At 48.2% G+C, this 21,324-nt stretch overlaps 1 protein-coding gene and 1 long non-coding RNA gene across 4 annotated transcripts in view; one reads left to right on the top strand and one right to left on the bottom strand.

The window, feature by feature from the left end:
* Positions 1-586, bottom strand: part of SLC1A4 (solute carrier family 1 member 4) — a 29,115-nt gene extending 28,529 nt beyond the window's left edge. Inside the window, 1 exon segment of the mRNA XM_040553149.1 lies at positions 2-586. Coding sequence (XP_040409083.1) covers positions 2-492 — 491 coding nt within the window. The 5' untranslated portion in view covers positions 493-586.
* Positions 123-19,931, top strand: LOC121068121. Of its 3 annotated transcripts, XR_005818614.1 has the most exons (5): positions 123-261; positions 1,763-1,905; positions 4,457-4,620; positions 16,047-16,232; positions 17,235-19,931. It is a non-coding gene; the product is annotated as an uncharacterized LOC121068121 (long non-coding RNA). The 3 variants fall into 3 exon arrangements; XR_005818613.1 differs by lacking the exons at positions 16,047-16,232; positions 17,235-19,931 and having other exon boundaries at positions 1,763-1,898; positions 4,457-6,407; XR_005818612.1 differs by lacking the exons at positions 16,047-16,232; positions 17,235-19,931 and having other exon boundaries at positions 4,457-6,407.
* Positions 19,932-21,324: the final 1,393 nt, after the last annotated feature.

Genomic DNA, 21,324 nt, shown 5'->3' with positions numbered 1-21,324 from the left:
GGGGGGCGCAGCGCCCGGCAGCCCCAAGCCGGGCGTGTTGAGGGCGGATGCCCCGGCGCCGGGGCGGATGATGAAGCCGAGGGCGACGGCGAGGCCGGAGGCCAGCAGCGTGGTGCCTAAGAAGTAGGCGACGGCGATGCCTCCCAGGCGGCCGAGGGAGCGCGTGTCGAGGCTGGCGGCGCCCGACACCAGGCTGCAGACCACCAGCGGCAGGATGACCATGCGCAGCATGCGCAGCAGCAGCTCCCCGGGGAAGGCCAGGTAAGCCACCTGCGCCGGGCTCAGCGCCGCTCCCCGCACCGCGGCGCCCAGCGCCACGCCGGCCACCACCCCCGACACGGTCAGCACCACCAGCGCGTTGCGCCGCAGGAAGCCCCGGCAGCCCCGCAGCCGCCCTCCTCCTCCGCCGCCGCCTTCCTCAGCGCCCTCCGCGTGGCCGTTGCCCGCCTTCTCCCCGCCGTCCCCCTTCTCCATGCTGCCCGCCGGCTCCATGCTGCTGGCGGCTCGCTCCGTGCTCGCTCGCTGCCTGCGTCCCGCTAGCCGCCCGCCTCTCGCTACCCGCCCGCCCCGGAGGAGGGAGGGACCCGGCGGCCGAGGGGCGGTGCTGCCCCGGCGCGGCCCGGAACGGGACGGCGCGGAAGGGAGCGGGTCGGAGCGACCCCAGCCCGCGCCGCCGCAGCCGTTTGCCTGCCGCTGCCCGGCCCCTCAGCGCCATGGCTGGCCGAGGGACGCGCACGGCCCCTCCGCGCCCCCCGAGCGGTGTCCCCGCCGCGCGCACGTGGGCCCTCAGTGCCCCAACGGCTCTCACATGGCCCCCCGGTGTCCCCCTTGGGGGCCCCACAGCTCGCATATGTCCCCTCGGTGTCCTCACAGCTCTCAAATGACCCTTCAGTGTCCCCACGGTAATCACAGGTCCCTATAGTGTCCTCCTCAGAGGGCCCCTTAGTGTCCACACAGTGCACACGTGTTCCCTCAGTGTCCCCACAGCTTTCATGTCAACTCTGTGTCCCCCTTGGGGGCCCCACAGCTCACATATGTCCCCTCAGTGTCCCCATGGCTCTCACAAGACCCGTTAATGTCCCCATAGTAGTCACAGGTCCCTTCAGTGTCACCCTGTGTCCCCACAGCTCTCGCATTTCCCCTCTGTGATCCCTTTGGTGGCCCCACAGCTCACATACGTCACCTTAGTGTCTCCCTTAGAGTGTCTCTCAGTGTCCCCACAGTGCACACTCCCTTCATTGTCCCCACAGATCTCACATGTCCCCTTTAGTGTCCCCATAGAGTGTCCCACAGTGACACCACAGAACACACATCTCCCTTTATTGTCCCCACAGCTCTCACATGTTCCCTCAGTGTCTCCTCAATGTCCCCACAACACACACACGTGCCCCCTCAGTGTCCCCACAGCACACATCTCCCTTCATCATCCCCACAGCTCTCACATGTCCCCTCAGTGTCCTCCTTGGTGTCCCCCTCACTGTCCCCACGGCTCATACCATTCCCTCAGTGTCCCAGGGCTCACACTGGCCCCTCCATATCTACCCATAGTGCCTCCATAGCACACACTTGCCCCCAGATTTGGAAAGAGGCTTTGTTTCAGTTAATTTCCTTGACATCAGCAAAACACAGCCTAGCAGAAAACGCGCTGTAAAAATAGCCAGCAGCACATTTGCTTTTTGAGTAGCCCAGAGTAATTAAGCAGGCTGACAGGGTGTGATGGGGCCATAATCCTGATTTAATGAGAGTCTTTTCTACTTTCCAGCCTCATGGATAGACCTAAAGATCCTTACCTTGTGGCTGGAGCTCCTGGGAATTGTCACCACAACTGTGTCCACCACCACCTGCCTCAGAGCTCAATGCAGTCTTGACTTGCAGCTTGTTCACACATGTGACTCAAGGTACCAGGTATATTTTTCTTGATTTTCTTTTTTTCCTGATAACTTTTAAGGAACACTTGATTTGTGGAACTATGAGGGAGAATTAAGAGGACTAAACAGGAAAGTAAGCATCTGCAGACACTTTCAAAGACATTCAATTCCACCTATTTCAAAAAGAAGTGAAAAGATACGTGGGTGCTTTAAAACTGTTTTTTTTTTAAAGATATAAGCTATTTACTTAAATTTAATTTAAGTAATTTAAATTAAAAATTTAATTTAAATTTTACTTAAATTTATTTAAAGATACAACCTATTTACAGGGCATTGCAAACTGGAAATGTGTTTTTGACCTATTCCCATGCAGACCTCAAATATGTACTTGAGGCCCTGAACAGAGAGGTTTAACCTGTCTTTTTGCAAAGGTTGCACTATTTTTTATTATAGAGATAGAAGATTAAGTTTATTAGAGACATATCCAGTCCACTTCCTACCCTAGCAGAAAATTAATTCTCCTTACACCCATCATAACAAATGCTGGTCTCACCTGGTTTTAGACTTCTAGTGATGCAGATGCCACAGACTCTCTAATCCATCCCTTACGGAAACCCCACCATTACTGTTACAAAGCGTTTCTTGATGATTTCACTCATTGCATTCTAAGCCCACTGTGACTTACTGTACCCACAAGACCACTGAAAATTGTCCTCATGTGCCTACTCCCTGCTGCACTGTAAAGTCCAATGGAAAAAAAACAAAATGTTACTCCTCTTCTGCCCTTGGCTGTGGCAAAAATCCTATTGACTTTAATAATACTCATTAATATCATGCATTAATTAATTAGTAATTTTCATGGATTACTTTAATAATACGCAAATGGTGTGTTCCCATATGCAGACTGAAAACCTAGGGGAGAAATTCAGGGATGCGTGAGCAAGAAGAACATATGAAATCGGAAAACTCATGGATAGCAGCACAGTGTATAAGGCAAGTGCAAGAATTAAAATCGGGCCTTTTCCACATTATCAGTCAATCTCTCCATGGTCGTGCATGGTTGGCTTTGCTCAGAGCAGTGTCAGGAGAACAGCCGGTTGACCCGCAGGAGCACACCCTCAACCCAAAATCCTAGATCCCACTGCATGTTTTTCAACCTGTGCTAAGGCTGGTCAGTCTTCCCTTTGGGAAGAACACCCCAACGTAGGGATGCCTGTGTCAAGCTTCCTCGTCATGACCTTATGAGGTTTCAGGTTTCCAGTATTCTCTCCATTTTCTTCTCTTCATTTTTTTGATCCAAACACCATTCCAAACAGTTATACTACTCTTAATATTTCTTCTGGTGAACCATATGAATGACCATCATCCCAAAAAAAGTTCTAGGCAGAACTAACTGTTTTTCTGCACCCTGTGAGAGTTCATGGATGGCTGCAGCAATTAACATTGAAGCCTGCTGATTTATTCAGTAGGAAGTGTTGACTGATCTGTTGTGTCATGTTTTCATTTCAGCACTTGTAGATCTTGGTAGCTTTCCAGTGAATGAGCCTGCATGTTTCCAATGTCCACTCCCATGGTGCTTCTAAATTAGGGTTTTTGACTTCCCCTATTGCAACTTTAAGATTTTGGTTTTGTCTTGGCTTTCACCTGCACCAGGCTAGAGTCCTTCCTCCAGAAAACATCAGAGAGATCATAAGCAGGCAAAAACAAACAGATAATCAAACTGTTCCTTTTAAATGAAACCAAATTTCCTTTTGCTTTGAAAGAGGAGAGAGCAAACATAGTTTTCACTGCTGCCCCAGGAATGAAGAGGTCCTGCTGATTTTCAGTCAAATTCTGTTTGATACCTCTTTTTCATGGTGGGTATTTGAAATTTCAGCCTCAGTGAAGGGAATGAAAAAACCCTGACAACTGTAGTGGAATCAGGTCCTTCCCCTCTATTTTTCAGCACCAAGCAAGCAGAGTACAGGACTTATTTTGAGCCATTTCTCTCCAAAAAAAGTCCTACTTTTTTTAGGGAAGTTAATACAGAAACTTCCTCAGACAAAAACCTCTGAGGAAAGATTTCCAATTCCTTTTTCCTACTGCTCGTCCATTCCCATTATTAATGTTTACCATGATTTTGCTGAAAACCAGTGGGATGGACACTTAGGATGGGAGTTATGTAATTTAACTAATTTACCTAGAAGTTTAATTTCTAATCTAGGCAAATCTTGTTTTTTCCATAGTCAACAGAGATACAGGTAAGGTCACCCCCATCTAAGAGAGGCAGATGAGATGAAATTCCCATGGGGGTATCAAGCACACTCCACTGCATGTAGAGAAGACCTAGATGATTAGCTTAGGATATCCAGCTTTCAGTTATTTTCTGTCAGGTGAACCCCCAACTCACAATGCAGGTGTCACCATAAAAAAGACTGTACAACAATACTGCAGAAAATCATTATTTACCTCCCGGTGTGACTTCTGTATACATTACCTTCATTCCACCTTACACACTCAAGCTATTTTTCCTCAGAGCAGATTTAAGCTGGCTTCTGAGCTGCATCCTTTTTTTTTTTTTTTTTCCTGGCCTGGCCTCTAAAATTCAGGTGTACTTTGGGCTCCAAGGACATCCACATCTGGAGCTAGCTCTGAGCTTCATGGTGGCCTCTGTGTAAAATCAAGCCCCTGGAGGGCAAGAGCTGTGTTATCTGCAAAAAGTCACATCTGACTGCTAACGTCACAGTGCTGCACATCTCAGCCATAAATGAAGGTATGAAAGCCAGGTTCTGCTTTGTGATTTTGTTTCTGGGGATGGAAAAAAGTGGAATCCACCCTGCATTTCCATGGATTTAGTACACAGAATCTGTCTGTCCTACTGAATATGTTAGGTGTCATTATATACTACCACAAAGCACACACACAATGCACTGTATGTAACAGATACTTTTGAAAGAGCAAAGTACATGAAGTGAAGCAGTGATTGCTACACCCCTAGGTTTCCCAGAGAAGAAACTTTTTACCTGAGCAAGGTCAACAAAATGTCTAAAAGAAATCGTATTTGAGTTTCTTTGCTAAGGGAGGAATCAGATGAAAGAAGAGGAAGGGTTGTTTTCAGCGTCTTGAGTCTCACTCTTGATTCATGCCCTCTTGACACAGATTAGGGCAGCCCTTGGACCATATTTCCTACAAAACCTCTTACCAATTGTATACAGCAAACACTAGTCATGCCACCTCTGCTTCCTTCTTTCCTCCTGCTGGTAGGTATCACCCTTTTCATACAACCAGCAAGTTCTTTTGCAGCTTTCAGGAGCTTCCTTGGGTGAGAGAAATTTTCTTCTGCAGAGATCTGGTTGCTGTTTAGCCTCTGTTCTTCTGAGACCTAACATGAATGTGCCTCTGTAGGTTTAGAAATAGATCATCTGCCCATTTCCTGTGACTGCTTTAATTTGAAGTAGTTCGAAGACTGACGCATGAAAGTCACAGTGGGTGGAGAAAGGAGTGAGATGAAAGGGAAGAGGGCAGGAAGGGTTTGGTTGTATATTTTTGTTTTTCAATTGAAGTTTGAATAAAGGTGCTCCAAAACATCTCAGCTGAGATGTTCTGGGCAGCTTGCAGTGTCCCAAGGGGCCATATTACAGAGTGGCCTTGTTTCCTGAGGAGAAGGCATGAAAAGCATGTGGGAGAGAGCTTGTTTTCCACAAGGCAAAATGAAGTCCTCAGAGGAGCTGCATCACACCGGCTGAGGCAGGAAGGCCTAGAGTACTGCCTCGGTATGCAGACTTTAGCTTGGCAAGAAGACTTTGTTGGGCCTGGGATGCCAAGCGATTTGGACAGACTCCAGCCACATCACAGAAATGCTCCCTGCCGGCCTCTGGCAGGAAGGAGAAGTGTGCTGGAGGTACCACCATCATGCTCACCTCACCGCTGGCCGACTGCAGGGTCCAGCCACCTGCACGAAGCAACCTGTACCATCTGACTAAACCTGATTTTGAGACATCTGAAATCACAGAAACAAGTCCCAAGACTATTCCTCATAGAGATTCCTGGCCAGCACCCGAAATAAGCCAGTCCCAGACATAATCCTATCATACTGTCACATCTGGATTCGCCGTCTTTCCAGGCCGTGTATGTTCTCATGCCTGACTGAAAATATTCTGAGTGTGAAAGAAAATAGGTCTTTGTGTGCATATTTTATAATAGCAGAGGCAGGCAGGGAATTTTGCAAATACCGCTTGTGTGCCCAAACTCCAACAAAACATAAACTCTGCAGACAGGGATGGTTGATCTGGGGTAAATATTTAACTTTATTCTCCAAAGGCACATGCAGTTTTACCAACAATTAAATAAAAAATATAGAATAATACCCTCCCACACACATGACCTTGTTTACTGTAAGGCTCCTTTGAGTGGCTTTGGAAACAAAGTTGTATTGAACCAGGAATAAATTTAAAACTGTGTGTGTTGTCTACTTCTTCAAAATCAGAATGGTTTCGAGGCCTAAATATAACAGAGTTTACAAACATGAAGAAAAATAAATCTCCATGTGCTGAAAAAGAAGGTTCTCAACTCATAATGGCATTTCCTCCTTCGTAGGGTCTCCATCAGGTTGTTTTTTGAGGGTAAAGAGGGAGAAGGGCAGGAAAAAAAGAGCAAGAACAAGCACAGCTGTTCAGGACTTGGACGCGTGACATCCTGTCATAGGAGGGGACGTCACTTCTAGCTCACTGGGAAATGCAGGGTCAAGCTTTTCAAAACAAGCAGGTCTGATCTGAAAACGAGCTGTGTGATCTCTCACAGGGAAGCTTTGCTACTTGAGAAGAAAGGGAAATGATCAGAGGTAGCCTTTCATCTAGGGGAAACGTGGTTGAATGAAGAGCTGGTGAGTGGTGGAAGTGGAAGTGCTGATGGTTTCTCCTGTGCTTGGAGGTAAGAGGCTGGTAGGCTGGGCAGCTGAGGCTTTCCCCGGCATTCAGGATCAAAACACTCCTTGATTTACACCAGCTGTAAGGAATATGCTATAAAAATCTACCCTACGGAAAGAAAAAAAAAAGAGTAATTTCTGAACACCAGTTGTGATTCAGTTACTCAGAGCAGCACAGGGAATATCTGTTCTTACATATTTTATCCCTGCTATGGTATGACAGTGAATAGTTTCCCTGATGACGAGTGACAGCAGACCAGGATGACAGTGAATGGGAGCAGTAAGGCTGACACCAGAAGACATGTGCCGCTGTGCAGCTGCCCTTTGCCCACTGGAGAACATCTTCCCATGCACCCAGCTTGCTGTGGGATTGTGACGGTGGCCACACCAAGGGGCTGTTCGTGGTCCAAACAAGTCTCTGAAAAATAACCACAGGCTCAGACTGCACAGCAGAGTAAAGAGCAGCAGAAAAGAAAAATACAAAAGCAAGGCAAGAACATGTGGTATCTTCTAAGAATACTTTCCACGTGTCCAACAACCTGCAGCTCAGGTGTTCCCCATGATGGCGGCTGAGTCCTTTGGATTTAAAAGCCTTCCATGCATTGTTCTCCTGTGAATTCATGCACTAGGGTTCTTTGTTTGTTTGTTTTGAACCCTCAGTTGTCTCTTTTCCAGACTAAAGAGAAACCCTACAGAGCTCACTGTGTGCTTTTGTCACCCTCTGCACCTTTCCTGGCTCTTCTGTACTCCTTGAGATGAGAGCACAAGAGCACGGCGTGCATTTACAATCGGTGGAAACTCCTCTCTCCCTGGCCCATTACTGCCGAGGCAGCGGGCAGGAGCTAACGAAGGCAGCCCCTTACAGCCACAGATGTTGTTCCCCTACTTCCAGCTGCACTTCATCAGTAACTCTGCGAGTGCACTGCTGCCAAGCCCCTGACTCAGCCACCACCAGTAGCTACAAGGCCCCTGATGGCTATGCATGAATTAAGCAGAAAAGTAACCAGACAAGAGCAAAGAGCAAGTTCTCGGTGCATGTTGGTGTTGCTGCACTGCTGTAGCAGGAGTAAAAGTGCCGAGGCTAAGCAGGCATTTCCATTTTGCAGACTGCTTTAGCCTAGCACTGCTTTGCCTGAGATTGCCAGAAGTGATGTTGCTATAACAACTACACCCCTTCTTCGTCAGCATCCGAAATAACATTTCTGTCAGGGGTTGGAGTAGAGCCTTCTCGTCCTCCCTGAAAAATTAGGTTTACACCTGGCTGGTATAAAGAAGCAGAGGCTGTTGAAGATAAGTACTTGGTTGTTTATGGCAAGACCCCAGGACTGTATAAACGTCTTTCAAACCAGAGAACAAGAGATGGGGAGCTACCAGGACTGCATCTTACCTACAGATGCAGGCACCTGGCCAGCAATGTGTTCTGGCTTGGTTGATTCACCAGGTGGGTGTATTAACCACCCATGAGAAGTATCAAACCTCGAAATCTTACCATGTTTGCTACAGCCGTGGAATATATATTTAGCGAAATGTTACAGCTTCTTTGCCTCTGTCTTTCAGTCCCCTGGTAAACTTGCTCCCTTTGTAACAAAGGGAGTTTGACACTTAGGCGCAGGAGATGCAATTTTCCAACCCATTTGTGAGGTCCTCCTGCTTGCTTTAGTCCCTGCTGCTCATGTCACCACAGAGCCGTCTTGGTCCCATCAGAACAGGTTCCAGCACCATTCAGGTGCAACATCTTCACCTCCTAGGTGCCATGTCCCTGAGCTGAGGTCCCGGTGTACTTATATCAGCAGAAGTCTGTACCAACAGAACGAAACCCTGCTTTCCTCCCTGTGAGAGTCTGTGGCTATGGCTGCAGAACCCCCCTGTGCACCCTTTAACTGCCTACTAGCAGGGAAACTCAGCCCTGTGTTCTCCAAGTGAGAAGCAAAGAGAGAAGAGAGATGTCAATTTTCCCTTTTAAACTGAAAAGATACATAGGAATCAGAGGAAATTTGGGAAGTGACACATGAATAGGGTAAATGGCAAACACATGCTGTTTTCCTGGGCAGCGAAATCAAAAAGCCAAATATAAGAGAAAAAGGAAACACAGCAACTCATGTGATATGACTGCAGGTTAGAGTGAAAATAACTTCAAATGGTTGAGAAGTCGCAGCTGTGTGTTGCATTGCTGCTCTCTCCCTATCCTCCCATCACATTTGCATCATGGGAAATGAGCTTTTTGGTCCTAAAGTCCACAGTGTCAGAAGTGTTTCTTAGCCAGATCTGTACGGGCACCTAATGTGGGTTGTAATTCTCATTGATCTCAAAGTCTTTGAGAATCTGAGCTTATATTATCTATCATTCCATTTTCAAAGCTGTCTAGGATACTGGCTAATGTGGGCATCTGGGAGAATTGCTGGGATGTCAAAAGGCTCTTTTACTAACCTGCATTAAAGCAAGTTGGACTCTCTAGTTAAATAGCATCATTATCAAATCCAGAAGAAAAAAAGCCAACAGCAAACCCACGCAGAGTATATTACACACTACTGTGGCTGTTTAAGAGTCGGTCAGTGCGGATTTTAGAGTATCAGCCCTACTGGGACATAGGGAGAGGAAAACAAGGCAGAAGAAGCATATCACCTGCCTTAAATTAGAGCTGAGACTTCCTGCATCAGGGAGTGTGAGTTCAGTCTCTGGCACAGCGCAGGCCCATGCCCCGGGCTGAAGCCCCCTGGTCCTGCTGACTCGTGGGGCATTAGTTGTGCGTCTCGGGGGGGGTGAGGAGGTCCAACCTCTGCCTTGTAACCCCAAGCTTGCAAAGGAGCTTTGAGAAAAATGAATGAGCGGCTCCATTAGCAGCAGAGGATACGTTGAGCAGAGCCACCACATGTTGCTGGTGGACACGGTGAGGCAGTGGGGGCAGCAGCAGGAGCGGGCTGAAAGCTTTTTCCGAGTGCCACAGGAAAAGCAACCATTATGAGAGTGCACTAAAAGCCTATTCATTGCTAAGGAAAGGGCTACTGAAGAATGTGGGACCCATGCCGAAAGCTGCCAGCCAGAGCAACAGGAAGATTATTAAGGCCTTTGCAAAGCGCCCCGTCTCCTTCCTTTGGCAGTGGTGATTCTGGACATGGAGTCATTTCAGACCTACCCATTGAAATCCTGTAAATAGCTGTCTGCAGGGAGGGAGAAGCTGCGTTACAGCAAAGGGTGTTTCTTCGTGTGGGAACCATAGGTAAAACACCCCTAGCAGGGCCAGATCTGGTCGGGAAGGAGAGCGAATGCACACCCTGGACAAGCTCTTCTTGAGCTTTTGGACGTTAAAGGGAGTGACTTGAACTCCCAGAGGAAGCAAACGTGGCAGTTTTCTTCTGTGCTCCTCAGCAGCAGGCAGTGATGTCCTAATTCATGCTGGCTGCTTGTGTGGGGTCTGTGCACACAGGAGGCTGGGACTGGGAAAGCTTTCCAGTCTTCAGACGGGAATATTTCACCTCGAGTCCGCAGCTACCTGTTCTGACCGATGAGAGAGCCATCTTTTGCTTTCTGCCTTCCTTCTTCTCCCGCTCTTCTATTCCCTTCCTTTTCCCCACCTCCGTTTTCATCTCCTTGGAGCCATTTGGGAAAAGTGCCTGCCAGACAAATCCTAGCCAAGGGGCACCCATCCAAGGAACAAAATCCCCGAGAAATGCCTCCTACAGGCTCTCTCTTTGCTCTCTATGGTGATGCTGATCCTGTGGCCCTTGAAGGAGATTGCTGTGCTCACAACTATTACTAAAAGCAAGGCACAACCTGTAGGGGTAGGTGCTGCACAAACAGCAATGGAGAAAATTCCTGCCTTCAGGAGTTTCTGCGGGGTGAGAAGAGAAGTCGAGTCACGGGGAGGTAAAGTGACTTGCCCAAGGTTACCCAGTCCATCCAGCTCTTTGATACGCTTTGTCCCGTGATGTCCTCTCCCTGGGTCTGTACCATGGATGAGGAGGCAATAGCAGAGCTCCAGACTGGAAGCGCCGCTCTCCTGCCACTGGGAACAGCTTGGCAAGGCACCAGCACAGATAAGGAGGTGAAGAGGGGTGGTGATCACCACCCGTGGGGTGGTGATGGTCTGTTGACTACTCTTGACTGCCAGGAGACTCCAACATCACTGCTTTCATAGCCAACTGCTTAAAAGCCATGACTCTGTCCCCTCCAAAATCATGAGACTTTATAGTTTAGAAGCGTGGGGTTTAAAAGAAAAAACGTTCTTCATTTACCTTTGGATCTGAAGCCCGTGGGTCGTATTTCTGAGCTTTTTCCCCCACAGCCATAATATTTAGAAACATACCTCTCCTGCCCTTCAGTTAGAAAACACAGAACATCTTCCTTGCCTGCTCATTCACACATATTCACAGACCTGAAGTCTTTTAGCCCTCCAACTCTCTGTCCATCTCCATTAATGTTGGCCAATGGCTTCAAGCTAAGAAAGAAGCAGCAGGTAGAGAGAAAGACATATATGTACCACACACACCACCACTGAAAGCACCTTGCATCCTTAGAAATTGGGACAGAAGAAGAGATGTAAAAGGTTACTGCAACTTTTTTGAAGGATAAAACTGGATCTTGTCAAAGTGGAGGAGAGGAAAGACATGGAAACTTAATGTGTTGGAAAACCAGCCTAGGGTCTGGATCAGGAGTCTCTCTGGAAAGAAGAGAGGACATTCAATAACCAAGCTCAGCTGAAGCAAAACCATAGAAAACAAACAGCCTGTGCCAGGAATTCGGGGAAAGGGCCAGTACTGGGAGAAGGAGAGAAAAGAACACAAAGAAATATTTAGTTCAAGTAAAAACAGAGCAGTACATCTAAAGAACATAACAGGGATGTGCATGTTACAACCGGCCGGGATAAAAAGAATCAAAAAAAGAAAGCAGAAACAAACACAGCTTTAGAAGTAATGAATGAGAAATCAGATTTTCAGGCAGAGCTCAGACATGTCAGCTAAGTGGAGCCTTGTGAGCGCTGCATGATGCTTAATCCGAAAGGAATCCCATATTCCAGTAACAATATCCACCTCAAACCAGCAGATGCATGGTCTCACCCACACCCTTGGGGCGCAGAAAAACACTGGTGTTTGGTGGTTTGCCCTTCCCTGCATCCACCCTGAATTCTGGCTTACCTGTGCAGGGGCCAGAGCTCCTAACGAGGCAGGAAAGGAGACGGGCAGCTGGGCCCAGCTAACGAAGGGGTCGGAGATGTGCCTGCAACACCCTCACAGTGCTTTCCTCCCAGCGTGGCCGGGGTATTTGTGGCTGAAGGGGACGGGATTGCAGGTCGCTTTGGTCTCCCTGACTTCTCTCCCCAAACTTAAGTGATTCAGTTCTTATCAGTTCTCCTCCACGGGGCCACGCAGGGAGCACTCAGATACTTCCAGCACTGCAAGAAATGATGGAAGTGGTGGCTGGCTGGTATACCAGAGCATGGTGCCCAATGAGCTGGTACTGAGCAGAAGGAAAGGGGAGCAGCCCCCGGACCTGCAGGGGGACAAACCACGGCCACCAGCCGTGGGAACAGACACTGGCCTTGCCCCCAGCTGGAGACAGAGAGAGGTTCAGGGCAAATTGCAAGACCCAGCCTGTGCTGAAGGCGTGAAGCTGAAGGGGACAGGAGGTCGGTAACATGGGTCTTGCGAGGTAGGAAGTTCCTCTGTGGTGAATCACCGCTGCTTCTGCTCCATCCAAAGTGCAGAGTGGGCACAGCCGTGTCCCACCCTCGGCAGCACGCACATCGCTCTTGTTGATTCAGTTCATTCCCCCTTGGGGCAGGATGGGGCAGGGTTTGGCCCTCGGGAGGCTTGCAAGCAATGAACTGTAAAAAATGAAGAGTCGACAATTAAATGTTCAAAATCTACAAGGACTTTGTCCAGAGTGGGCTAAGCAAACAAGTACTTTGGAGTGACCTATGATCTGCACAGTTAAGGGTGTACTCTACACTGCTTCATTTGTTTTAATCATATTAATTTACGACCCGGGTTTCTTGCTTAATTAGCCAAATGAAGAATGAAGAGTGAATGCACAGCAGTAAGCCTCGACTTGTTCAGCTGGCTTCTAACCTCCTTTCCTGAGCTGGGAGAGTCGTGGTGCTTTGATGCCTCTGAGGTTGAATGTGCCTGCTCACAAGGTGAAGAAAATGGCCAAGAACCAAACTCAAATGAAGGGACTGAGATGTTCAGTAGTGCTCAACCTCAGGTCCTCTCGGTGAAAACCGAGGCACTGACCACGGGGTGTTCTTGGAGGGATTATTTTGAGTAAAGCAGGATGCAAACCTTCGAGATGCTGCTGCTTGCGGCGCAGCGCCTGACCGCAGACCTGGAGCAAGGCTCCCTTTTCACCCCCAAACGATTGCCCCAGGAGCACGAGGCGGATCACCGGGGCAGGAGAGCACCACCAGCCAGTTCCAGCAGGTTCTGGACACATTTTTCTCCGCGGGACATTGATCACTGTTGATTCCACTCATGTGGAACAAAGCCACACCATCTCCCGTGTGCCTTCAGGTGAATAAAGAGGAGCACATGGAAAATGGCAGAAAATCTTCCCTGGGTCAGCATTTTCAGAAAGAAAGCTGTTTTCGGGGAATGAATTCTGATGATATGGCAGAAATAGTGTTTTTTTGTATGTTTTTTTTTTTTTTTTCACAAGGAAAACAATCTTCTTGCTTCAGAGGTTTTTTTCTCCATACTGTCAAATAGGAAAAATAATCCAAAAAAATATGTTGCAAATGCCTCAGCTTTCTTTTTTTTTCCCCCTCTTCTTTCTGCTACTTTAATTTTTGGACCAGCTCTATTATTGGATAATTATATTGGCTAATCGCATTTAAACAGTTTTAGCAAGATCAGATAATTGCATTCAGAGCAATTGGGCTGAAAACACACAGAATCTGGTAGGAGTATTTCACAAGAAACTGGACTGGATAAACACGATGGGATGTGTTGGTTAATGTGAGGATACATGCATGCTTAGGGTGCACGGCTCCGACTCTAACCAGGGAAATATTCTGACCCCGAGCCGCTCCCCAGGGCTGGGGCTCTGTGGAAAGCAATTCTTAAGGGCAATAGGGGGATTCCTAAATATATGACTAGAATTTAATTAACACAAGATAAATCAATTTGAAAAGTGAAAAAATAAATAAAAATCTTAGCAGCTTGTCCTGATGCACTTGTCATCACGTTAGAAGCAAATGCAACTTTTATTTCTAAATAGTTTCAGTGAAATCCAAGTCTCTAACGAACTGTTGCCATCCGGTATCTAGCTGTAGTCTTGGTTCTCTTCTAGCCAGCAGGAAGACAGCAGCTGCCTTTTAGCTTTGTGCATATTCAGAAATAATTTTCTGGGAGCTTATAGCCTACTTTGTCAACTAAGTAGCCGGCATGATGGGGAGTGGGACAGTTTTACCAAATTTCTTGTTGCTGGCTCCTTCCTAAGCCCTCTCTGCAGCTGGCTTCTTCATGCAGAGCTTCCTGCAGATGGAAAGGCTAGTGGAAATGTTTCAGATTTTGGTGAAACATTTCTGGACAAACCAGGAGGACCCCCAGATGCACGTAGAGCCATCACAGCATCCCATACGAGTTGCTTGCTCTCATCCTGACTGTCAGGACCCCACAACACACAAGAAATTTCACCTCTCTAGCACTCTGCTTCAGTCCTGGTGAGGAAACGAAGTCCTCTCATTTTCTGCTCCCAGGGAAGGGTTAACTGAAGAGCAGGCATGAGCTGCCTGGCAAAAGACCACTAACAACATCTCCAATTTAACTAAAGCAATTTGCAGAGCCTGGGATGAAACCTGCACCAGGCTGCCTCCTTACCCATCCTTCCTCTATCTCTCTGCCCAATCTGAAAGCAAGGCACAAGGCTGTGAGTCAGAAACAGCCTAATTTGAGAAAAGCCAAAGCCTCTCCTGAGAGCCTCTGGCTTGTGGGCGAGACCTCCAGCCAGTCCCACCGAGGCATCCAGCTCAGAAAAAAACATGTGCCATGCAGCCCGGGCAAAGCACTTGTCATTAAATGACTCTGGCAGAAATCATTTAACGAAGGGCATCTTGAGGATGGTCCTTTGGGCCAGGGCTGTGACTCCTGCATGTTAAACTTAATGTCCACACTTGGCATGAAGAGGGGCGGTGGATGGGCAGAAAAGCCAGGTGGATGGGTCTGAGCCAAGGGCTTCAGCCTTGGGGATTTCTGAGCCTTGCAGCCTGTGTGGGCGCTGGACAGGCACGAGTCTGGGCAAAGCTTGATGTTGTGCAGCTGCAGAGGCAGAATTTAATGTTGCCACCCAAAAGGTGGCAAGTAGGGCATATGGGGAAAGGGACGGTGGGGCAGTGAGCCTGCTGCTCCTGTTAGAGGAAGAAAGATGGGGAGTGGTGAGGCTGATCTTAGGAGAAACTGGCTCCCAAGCTCCAACACATGTGACAGAGCCACAGTTTCCTTGCTTCATTTTCCATAAAACCTCACAGATTTCACCGCAAGGGCAGAGTTTGGCTTTTCTACCAGCAAATATAAAAACCGCACCATTCTGATAGCAAATCCCATGGAAGTGGACGTTGCCACTTGGCACTCCCTTGCAGTTGAGCACCGTTCACCCAAGCAGAGCAGATGCTGTGCAGAAGAGGGTGAAGGTCCAGCCTGCATGGTTTTCATACCCCTGTGCCCCAGGGCCTCCACAGAAGGGAGCACAGAGGCTGATGTTGCAATGCTGGGATGCATAAAAGCAGCGTGTCTCAGGGAAACTGGTGTTTTCTCACACCCAGAAATCTCCCCTGGGACAAGAGCCCCTTGTTGCCCCATCTGGTCCCAGTAAAACGAACCTAGCTGGAGCTACAAGGAGGCATATGGCATCGCTGCCAGCAAGCAGACCGAGCCAGCCCCTAGCTAGCGTGAGCGAACGTGCACCCACTGGTCTCTGAAGCTGGGCGGATTTATGCAGACCAGAGAATATAAAGAGCTGGCATAAAATCCACAGAGTTGTTTGCTTTAAAATAAAGAAGAGCAGGGCAAACACTGGCATGGCCACATCTTTTGGTCATTCTCCCATAAAATTTTTCCAAACATCTTCTAGAAGAACAAATAGCTCCTGCATCACCCTAGGGTAAACGTGAGGTTTCTGTGGTCCCAGGGACACTGTATCTGCCAAGGGAAGCCTGGTCCCACGTCACCATTACAGGCAGGGCCACCACAAACCCTTGTTTGCCCAGGCTAGTGCAGACCCCGTCGTGTGACATTGAGCATTTGCAGCTCACAGACTCACTTTGTTTGCTTTCTGTTTCCCAGGCATGACTTACATCCTTGCTGATGGCGGTATCCACACAGCCAGCGTGCCAGGCTGGGCACAGCCTGTCCCCTGTTTGTGCTCCAGTTTCCTTGCTCAGACCTTTATCTGCCTCAGGGAACTTGAACTGGGCAAGATGTGTCAAAGAGCAGAGGACCCTTGGATAAAAAGCCCTCTAGGGAGATGAGGTATTGTTCTTTTACAACCCCTCCATTACCCTGGCTGCAGCAGGGTCCCACATTATTTGGGCTGCCTGAATAATGTGTGAGTACACAGTGTTTTGCTCCTAGCATCATCATTAAGGGTCATTTTCACTGAGGGTAAAAGCAGGACTTGCCCAAATGGCTGTAACCCTGTCCTATTTGAAGAAGCAAACAGAAGTTTAATTCCCCTCCTCGCCTCTATGTGTTTGTGGTTTGCTCCATGGATTTGAAAGCTGGTCCTGTTCCTTAAAGCAGGGACAACTTTCCATTCAACTGAGCACCACTGCAAACCTAAACTGGGTTGCCCGTGAACCCTAAGCAGCTCCTACCTTAAACCTCTCACAAGCACCCAGAGCAGAGGCAGGAGACACTGACACCTCCTGGTGTAATGCACCACTTGGAAATGATTCACCGAAACTGGAAACTGCTCTGGGACATACCCAATACAGCACACTATTTCTGCTCTGGTGCGTGGGCCACCTTGAAACATGTTGATGCTTTGAGATGCCAGGAGATCCTGTATTTTTATTTATTCGTGGTCAGTTCACATTAGCAGAAGTTTTGCAATGGGAGCTAATTAGGGCGAGTCTCCTGTAAGAAAGTCCTACAGCAGATGAAAGGCAGACCCAACTATCTCCCTTGCATCTCTAGTAGAAGAGAAATGCAAAGGAAAATTATTGCAACAGATGTAAATCCAGTTCCATATCTCTTGTTATTAAGATTGAGCCACAACACCGAGCCCCGGGCACTACAGGTATTTTAAAAGTTGTTTGTAGGAGAGAGAGTGTCACAAATTAGTACAGCCCTCAAAAAGTGGACAAGCAATTAGACTGTGTTTTACAAGACAATAGGACAACAAAGTAGGAGCCATCCCAACTTTTTCTAATTGATGCTTCTTGGTCCTTAAAACAAACAAAAGGCTGAGAAGAGCACAACACAAAGCAGGCTCAGCCTTCAGAGCAACTTTACCACTTCTGATTTTCCTAGAAAAACATCCTCGAGACAGCCCGAAGCTGGCTGCGCGAATCCCCCTGCGCTAAACCTTGCTTTCGAGATGAAAAGCGAAGATTGGAGCAGTGGAAGCGGAGCTATTTTGGTGACATAGTGCCACCCACTGTCGGAGGGACAGACAGCACCCTGGCCCTGCTCGGCCATGTGCTACGCTTGCTGTTCGGAGAGCTGTGTCTGCAACATGTAATTCAGGTATCAGATATCTAAGGTATCTATAAGGCGGCTATATACATGCAGTGGGATATTTACACGTAGCTATACGTATGCTGATGGCTAAGGCAGCTGTGTTGTCCTACTGGAGATGCTTATGCTCATGAATAATTCCAGTTTGGATGGGCGACAGAAATCCGGTGTGTAGCCAGGGGCTGTGCTCAGCGGAAAAATCTGGAGCAAGTGACAGTGAAAACGTGTCACATAGGTGGCAGTCCCCCTCAGTGTTCTCAGACGTGGAAGGGATGGGTGAGAGGCTGGCATGGGGAAGAGGGGTGGAGATATGGAGCCACGTGGACACACAGCCCCATGCGTGCATTTTTGCGACACTTGATTTTGTATGGATTTGATGTGCACTTGGATTATTGGTTGCTCGTGTGTGTTGTGATGGGGGGAACTATCTGATGGAAGAAATGACCCAAAGAACCACACCACGCTTGGGGCTATGCGTATGTCCACGATAAGGAAGATATTTCCACCTGTCTTACGAGGAGCTCAGACCAGAGCATCCCAAGGCATCTCCGAACCAATAAAATGCCGTGTCCTGGGAAAAGATGGAGTGGCATTGCTCCGTACACCCACCAAAGACAAACCAAGAAGTCTTTTCCAAACCGGAGAGCGGGGCGTGCCCTGGTGCCTTGGTGAGCAGCGAGCTCTCGCAGGATGGTGTGTGCTCCTCCGCAGAGATGCCCTCGGAGAAGAGATCTTTCATTAAGATTGTCATTCACTACGATTTCCATCCCCGCGGAGGCTGCTTCCTCGGCAGGCGCTGTCTCCAGGGGAGGGAGCGGTTGTGAAATATTCATACATCAGAAGAATTGCATTTGTGAGCGTGGACCGCAGAGCCACAACTGGCTGGAGGGGCGTGCGGGGGAAAACAATAGCAGCGAAGGAGGGAATAAAAAAAAGGCAGAATCCAGGATGTGAAAGGTGAGCCTGCCCCTTGTCCAAATGCTCAATGAGCCCCCAACCAGGCTGGTGACAGTGAGGAGCATCCCAGGGTCTGGTTTCTGGTGGCTGCAGAGCTGCTTGAGCCCACTTCAGGGTAGGAGAATTGGCTGGCTCTGAGCATGTGAAGCTAATTGATTTTCTCCTCATACAGCGATGGCTAAGCAGCTTTTGCGTTCATGCTTCTGCGAGTCTGAGGAATAACCTTAGCAGAGCACGCACGAGAGACCAAATGGCCCCCGAACCAGCTCTGTGTCACAGGCTTGATGCCTCGGGCATCTCTTCAGCGGCTCCCTCCTATAGGCTACCACAGTTTCAAATAACTTTAAGAAAAAAAAAAAAAAAAACAGGAAAAAAACACACATTTAGGGATCTATGGTCAACTTGGATTGAATTAAGAGTGACACGTACACATGCTCACACAGGGCAGCTGTGTATGCATCCTTTCCATGGGATGCTGTTGTAAAGTGTGGCATGGTTAAGGGTCAGACAACCCCCAACAAGCCATGGGATTTGAGAAAAAGGCCAGCAGTAAACGCAGCGGAGAACAGTGAGGTGCCACACTCTGGGAGAAAAGCTGAAGCAGACGATTTGGGTTGGAAAGCTGTGCAAGGGCATTTCCATGGGGAAATATACCGGTCCAGCCCTCGGGTATCTCAGCACACAGCTGCAAATCCTTTACATCATAGTGGACCAAGAAGCCCACAAGCATGGTTCAACACCTCCCTGAAAGATGCACATTGCCTCCTAAACCATCCAATTTCCTTCCAGTGCTCTCCATGTCTCACGCTGAGGACTCAATTCCTCCTTGGGTTCCACAGGCTATCTCTATAACAGCGAGAATAACAGTAAACCCAAGAATAATAAGGGTTTTTTTAATGCTTTAGAGTGATTATTAGGACCTGCTGCTCTCTGTTGCCCACCATTGCTTTAATTTGCTGGGATCCTACAGGGAAGCCGTCCCTGCACATGCTTTCTCGAGGGGGTCGTTTTTCCCCCGCGAAGGAAGGATGCTCACAGCCTCCCGACGCCAAGCTGCATCCGACCAGCTCGCTCCTCGCCTCCCTCTCGGGAAGCATACGCACGCTTGCACGCCGCAGGAGCAAGTTTTGACTATTTTAGGGCCTGAAATTTCCTGGTCGGCATGGCAACTTCCGACTCCGCACCTCTGACGGAAGCGGCTTAAAATAGAAAATCCAGAAAAGCAGCAGCAAGCCTGGCTCCAGCACCACCGGCAAGAAGCCCGGGGTGCTGCAGGCAGGATCTGGCCTCTTGGGGTCAATGAGGACAACCCGTGGGGCCGCCACCTCAATGACCACATTTCTTAAAACATCGCCCGAACCTTCTTTTTGATTGGAAGGTATCCACTCCTGTCACCCCTTCTTTGCTCAGCAAAGCTTTGGTTCCTTATCCACGGCCTATTCATGGCCATCAAACCTCCATGGATGCTGGCTCCATCCCAAATATATTTTCCTGTAGACCTTCCAGGGCTGTCCAGTGTCACGGGACTGCCATTTCGAGGAAGCCTTCCCAACCCCTCGAGGTTCTTTTGTATGATTCCTTTTGTTCAGTTTGGAAAACCCATTAATTTTTACAATCGTTTTTCCCCAAACCATTTTTTTCCCGGCTCACTTATAAACAATCACAATCGCACAGGGCGAAGCAGGCATGTGGTGCATCTCCTCTAATCCCCGCTTAACCTAATTCATTTTCCATCTACAAACCAAACTGCACGAGATTCATTGAAGGAGCCTGGATTATGTCTCTGTCAGCCCACAACGCTCGCGTAGGATTAGTGAATAAAAGACCTAGAAGTTCTCCGCGAGCCACTAAACCTGCAGCAACCAAAACACCTAGAAAATCCCCTTCCAATCACGGAAACATCACCAGCAGTGCAGAGCCCAGTCCTCGGAGCTATTTCATGTCTTTGAGGATCTGGACCTCTCTGTTGTGTTTTGTTTCTGTTGTTTTTTGTTTGTTTGTTTTGTTTTGTTTTCCCCTTTTCTGCTCTTTTTGCCCAAAGCTTTCTGGAGGGTTCAATGGGCGAGCCTGGATGGGTGTGGGTTTTATTTGGCTTTCTGGTGGGAAATGTAGGTGAGCTGTGATCAGCCAGCTGAAGCTGGAAAAATAAAAACAAACTTCTGCGCAGCGAAGAAGGGCCCATTTTGTGCAAGCACAATCACTGCTGCTTGTTGTTGCTTCTAGGAGAGCTAGCTGACATTTTTTCAATCAAAACGCTTTCCACTTTCCCTTCAGTTGATGCTTTCTTTTTCTTTTTTTCGTCAAGTTTTGGCAGGAAAACATTATTTAATGTATGTTGTTTTTTTTAAAACAATTTATGCGCTTTCACTTTGATGTGTTTTTGGAAGTGCAACCAAATGTCCAAACATTTTATTTCTCCTTTATGCCAACGTGCAATGTATTGATATAAAATCAATATTCTTTGATACCCTCTTTGCCCTGGCTGTTTTACTCTTTCCCATCCCCTTAACAAGGCATCTCAGGCCAGAGCTTGCTGCAAGCTCTTGGCTCCAGGGGGAAGCAGGAGAGAGCTGGGTGGAGAAGCCCTTTCCAAGCACAGGAGAGAAGGCTGAGCTTCCCTTGCAGCTGTTTCCAAGTTTTTTAGGGTACACAATCTCTTCTAAAAGCTGCTGGTGGAAATGGGGACCAATGCATCTTACCCAGGGTGGTAAACTCCCAGTGGCAGGGGAGCTGCTGTGGTCTCAAAGAAGACCGAGAGGTGGCTGGAATATCAAGAAAGAGCATTTAATGGGGTGGCCTCCAACCTTTGGAGACAGTGAGGCAATGCTTCCCCAGAAAAGTGAAGCAGGAGAGGAAAGGCAAGTGACAACTGGACCCAGCTATCACTTAATCAAGATTTTATTTCTAATGAAAATTCCCCGGGTAG

Source organism: Cygnus olor, chromosome 3, assembly GCF_009769625.2.
Source record: "Cygnus olor isolate bCygOlo1 chromosome 3, bCygOlo1.pri.v2, whole genome shotgun sequence".
In the NCBI taxonomy this organism is placed as follows: Eukaryota; Metazoa; Chordata; class Aves; order Anseriformes; family Anatidae; genus Cygnus; species Cygnus olor.
The sequence above is the reverse complement of the archived record's forward strand: the minus strand, read 5'-3'. Positions and strand labels throughout refer to the sequence as shown.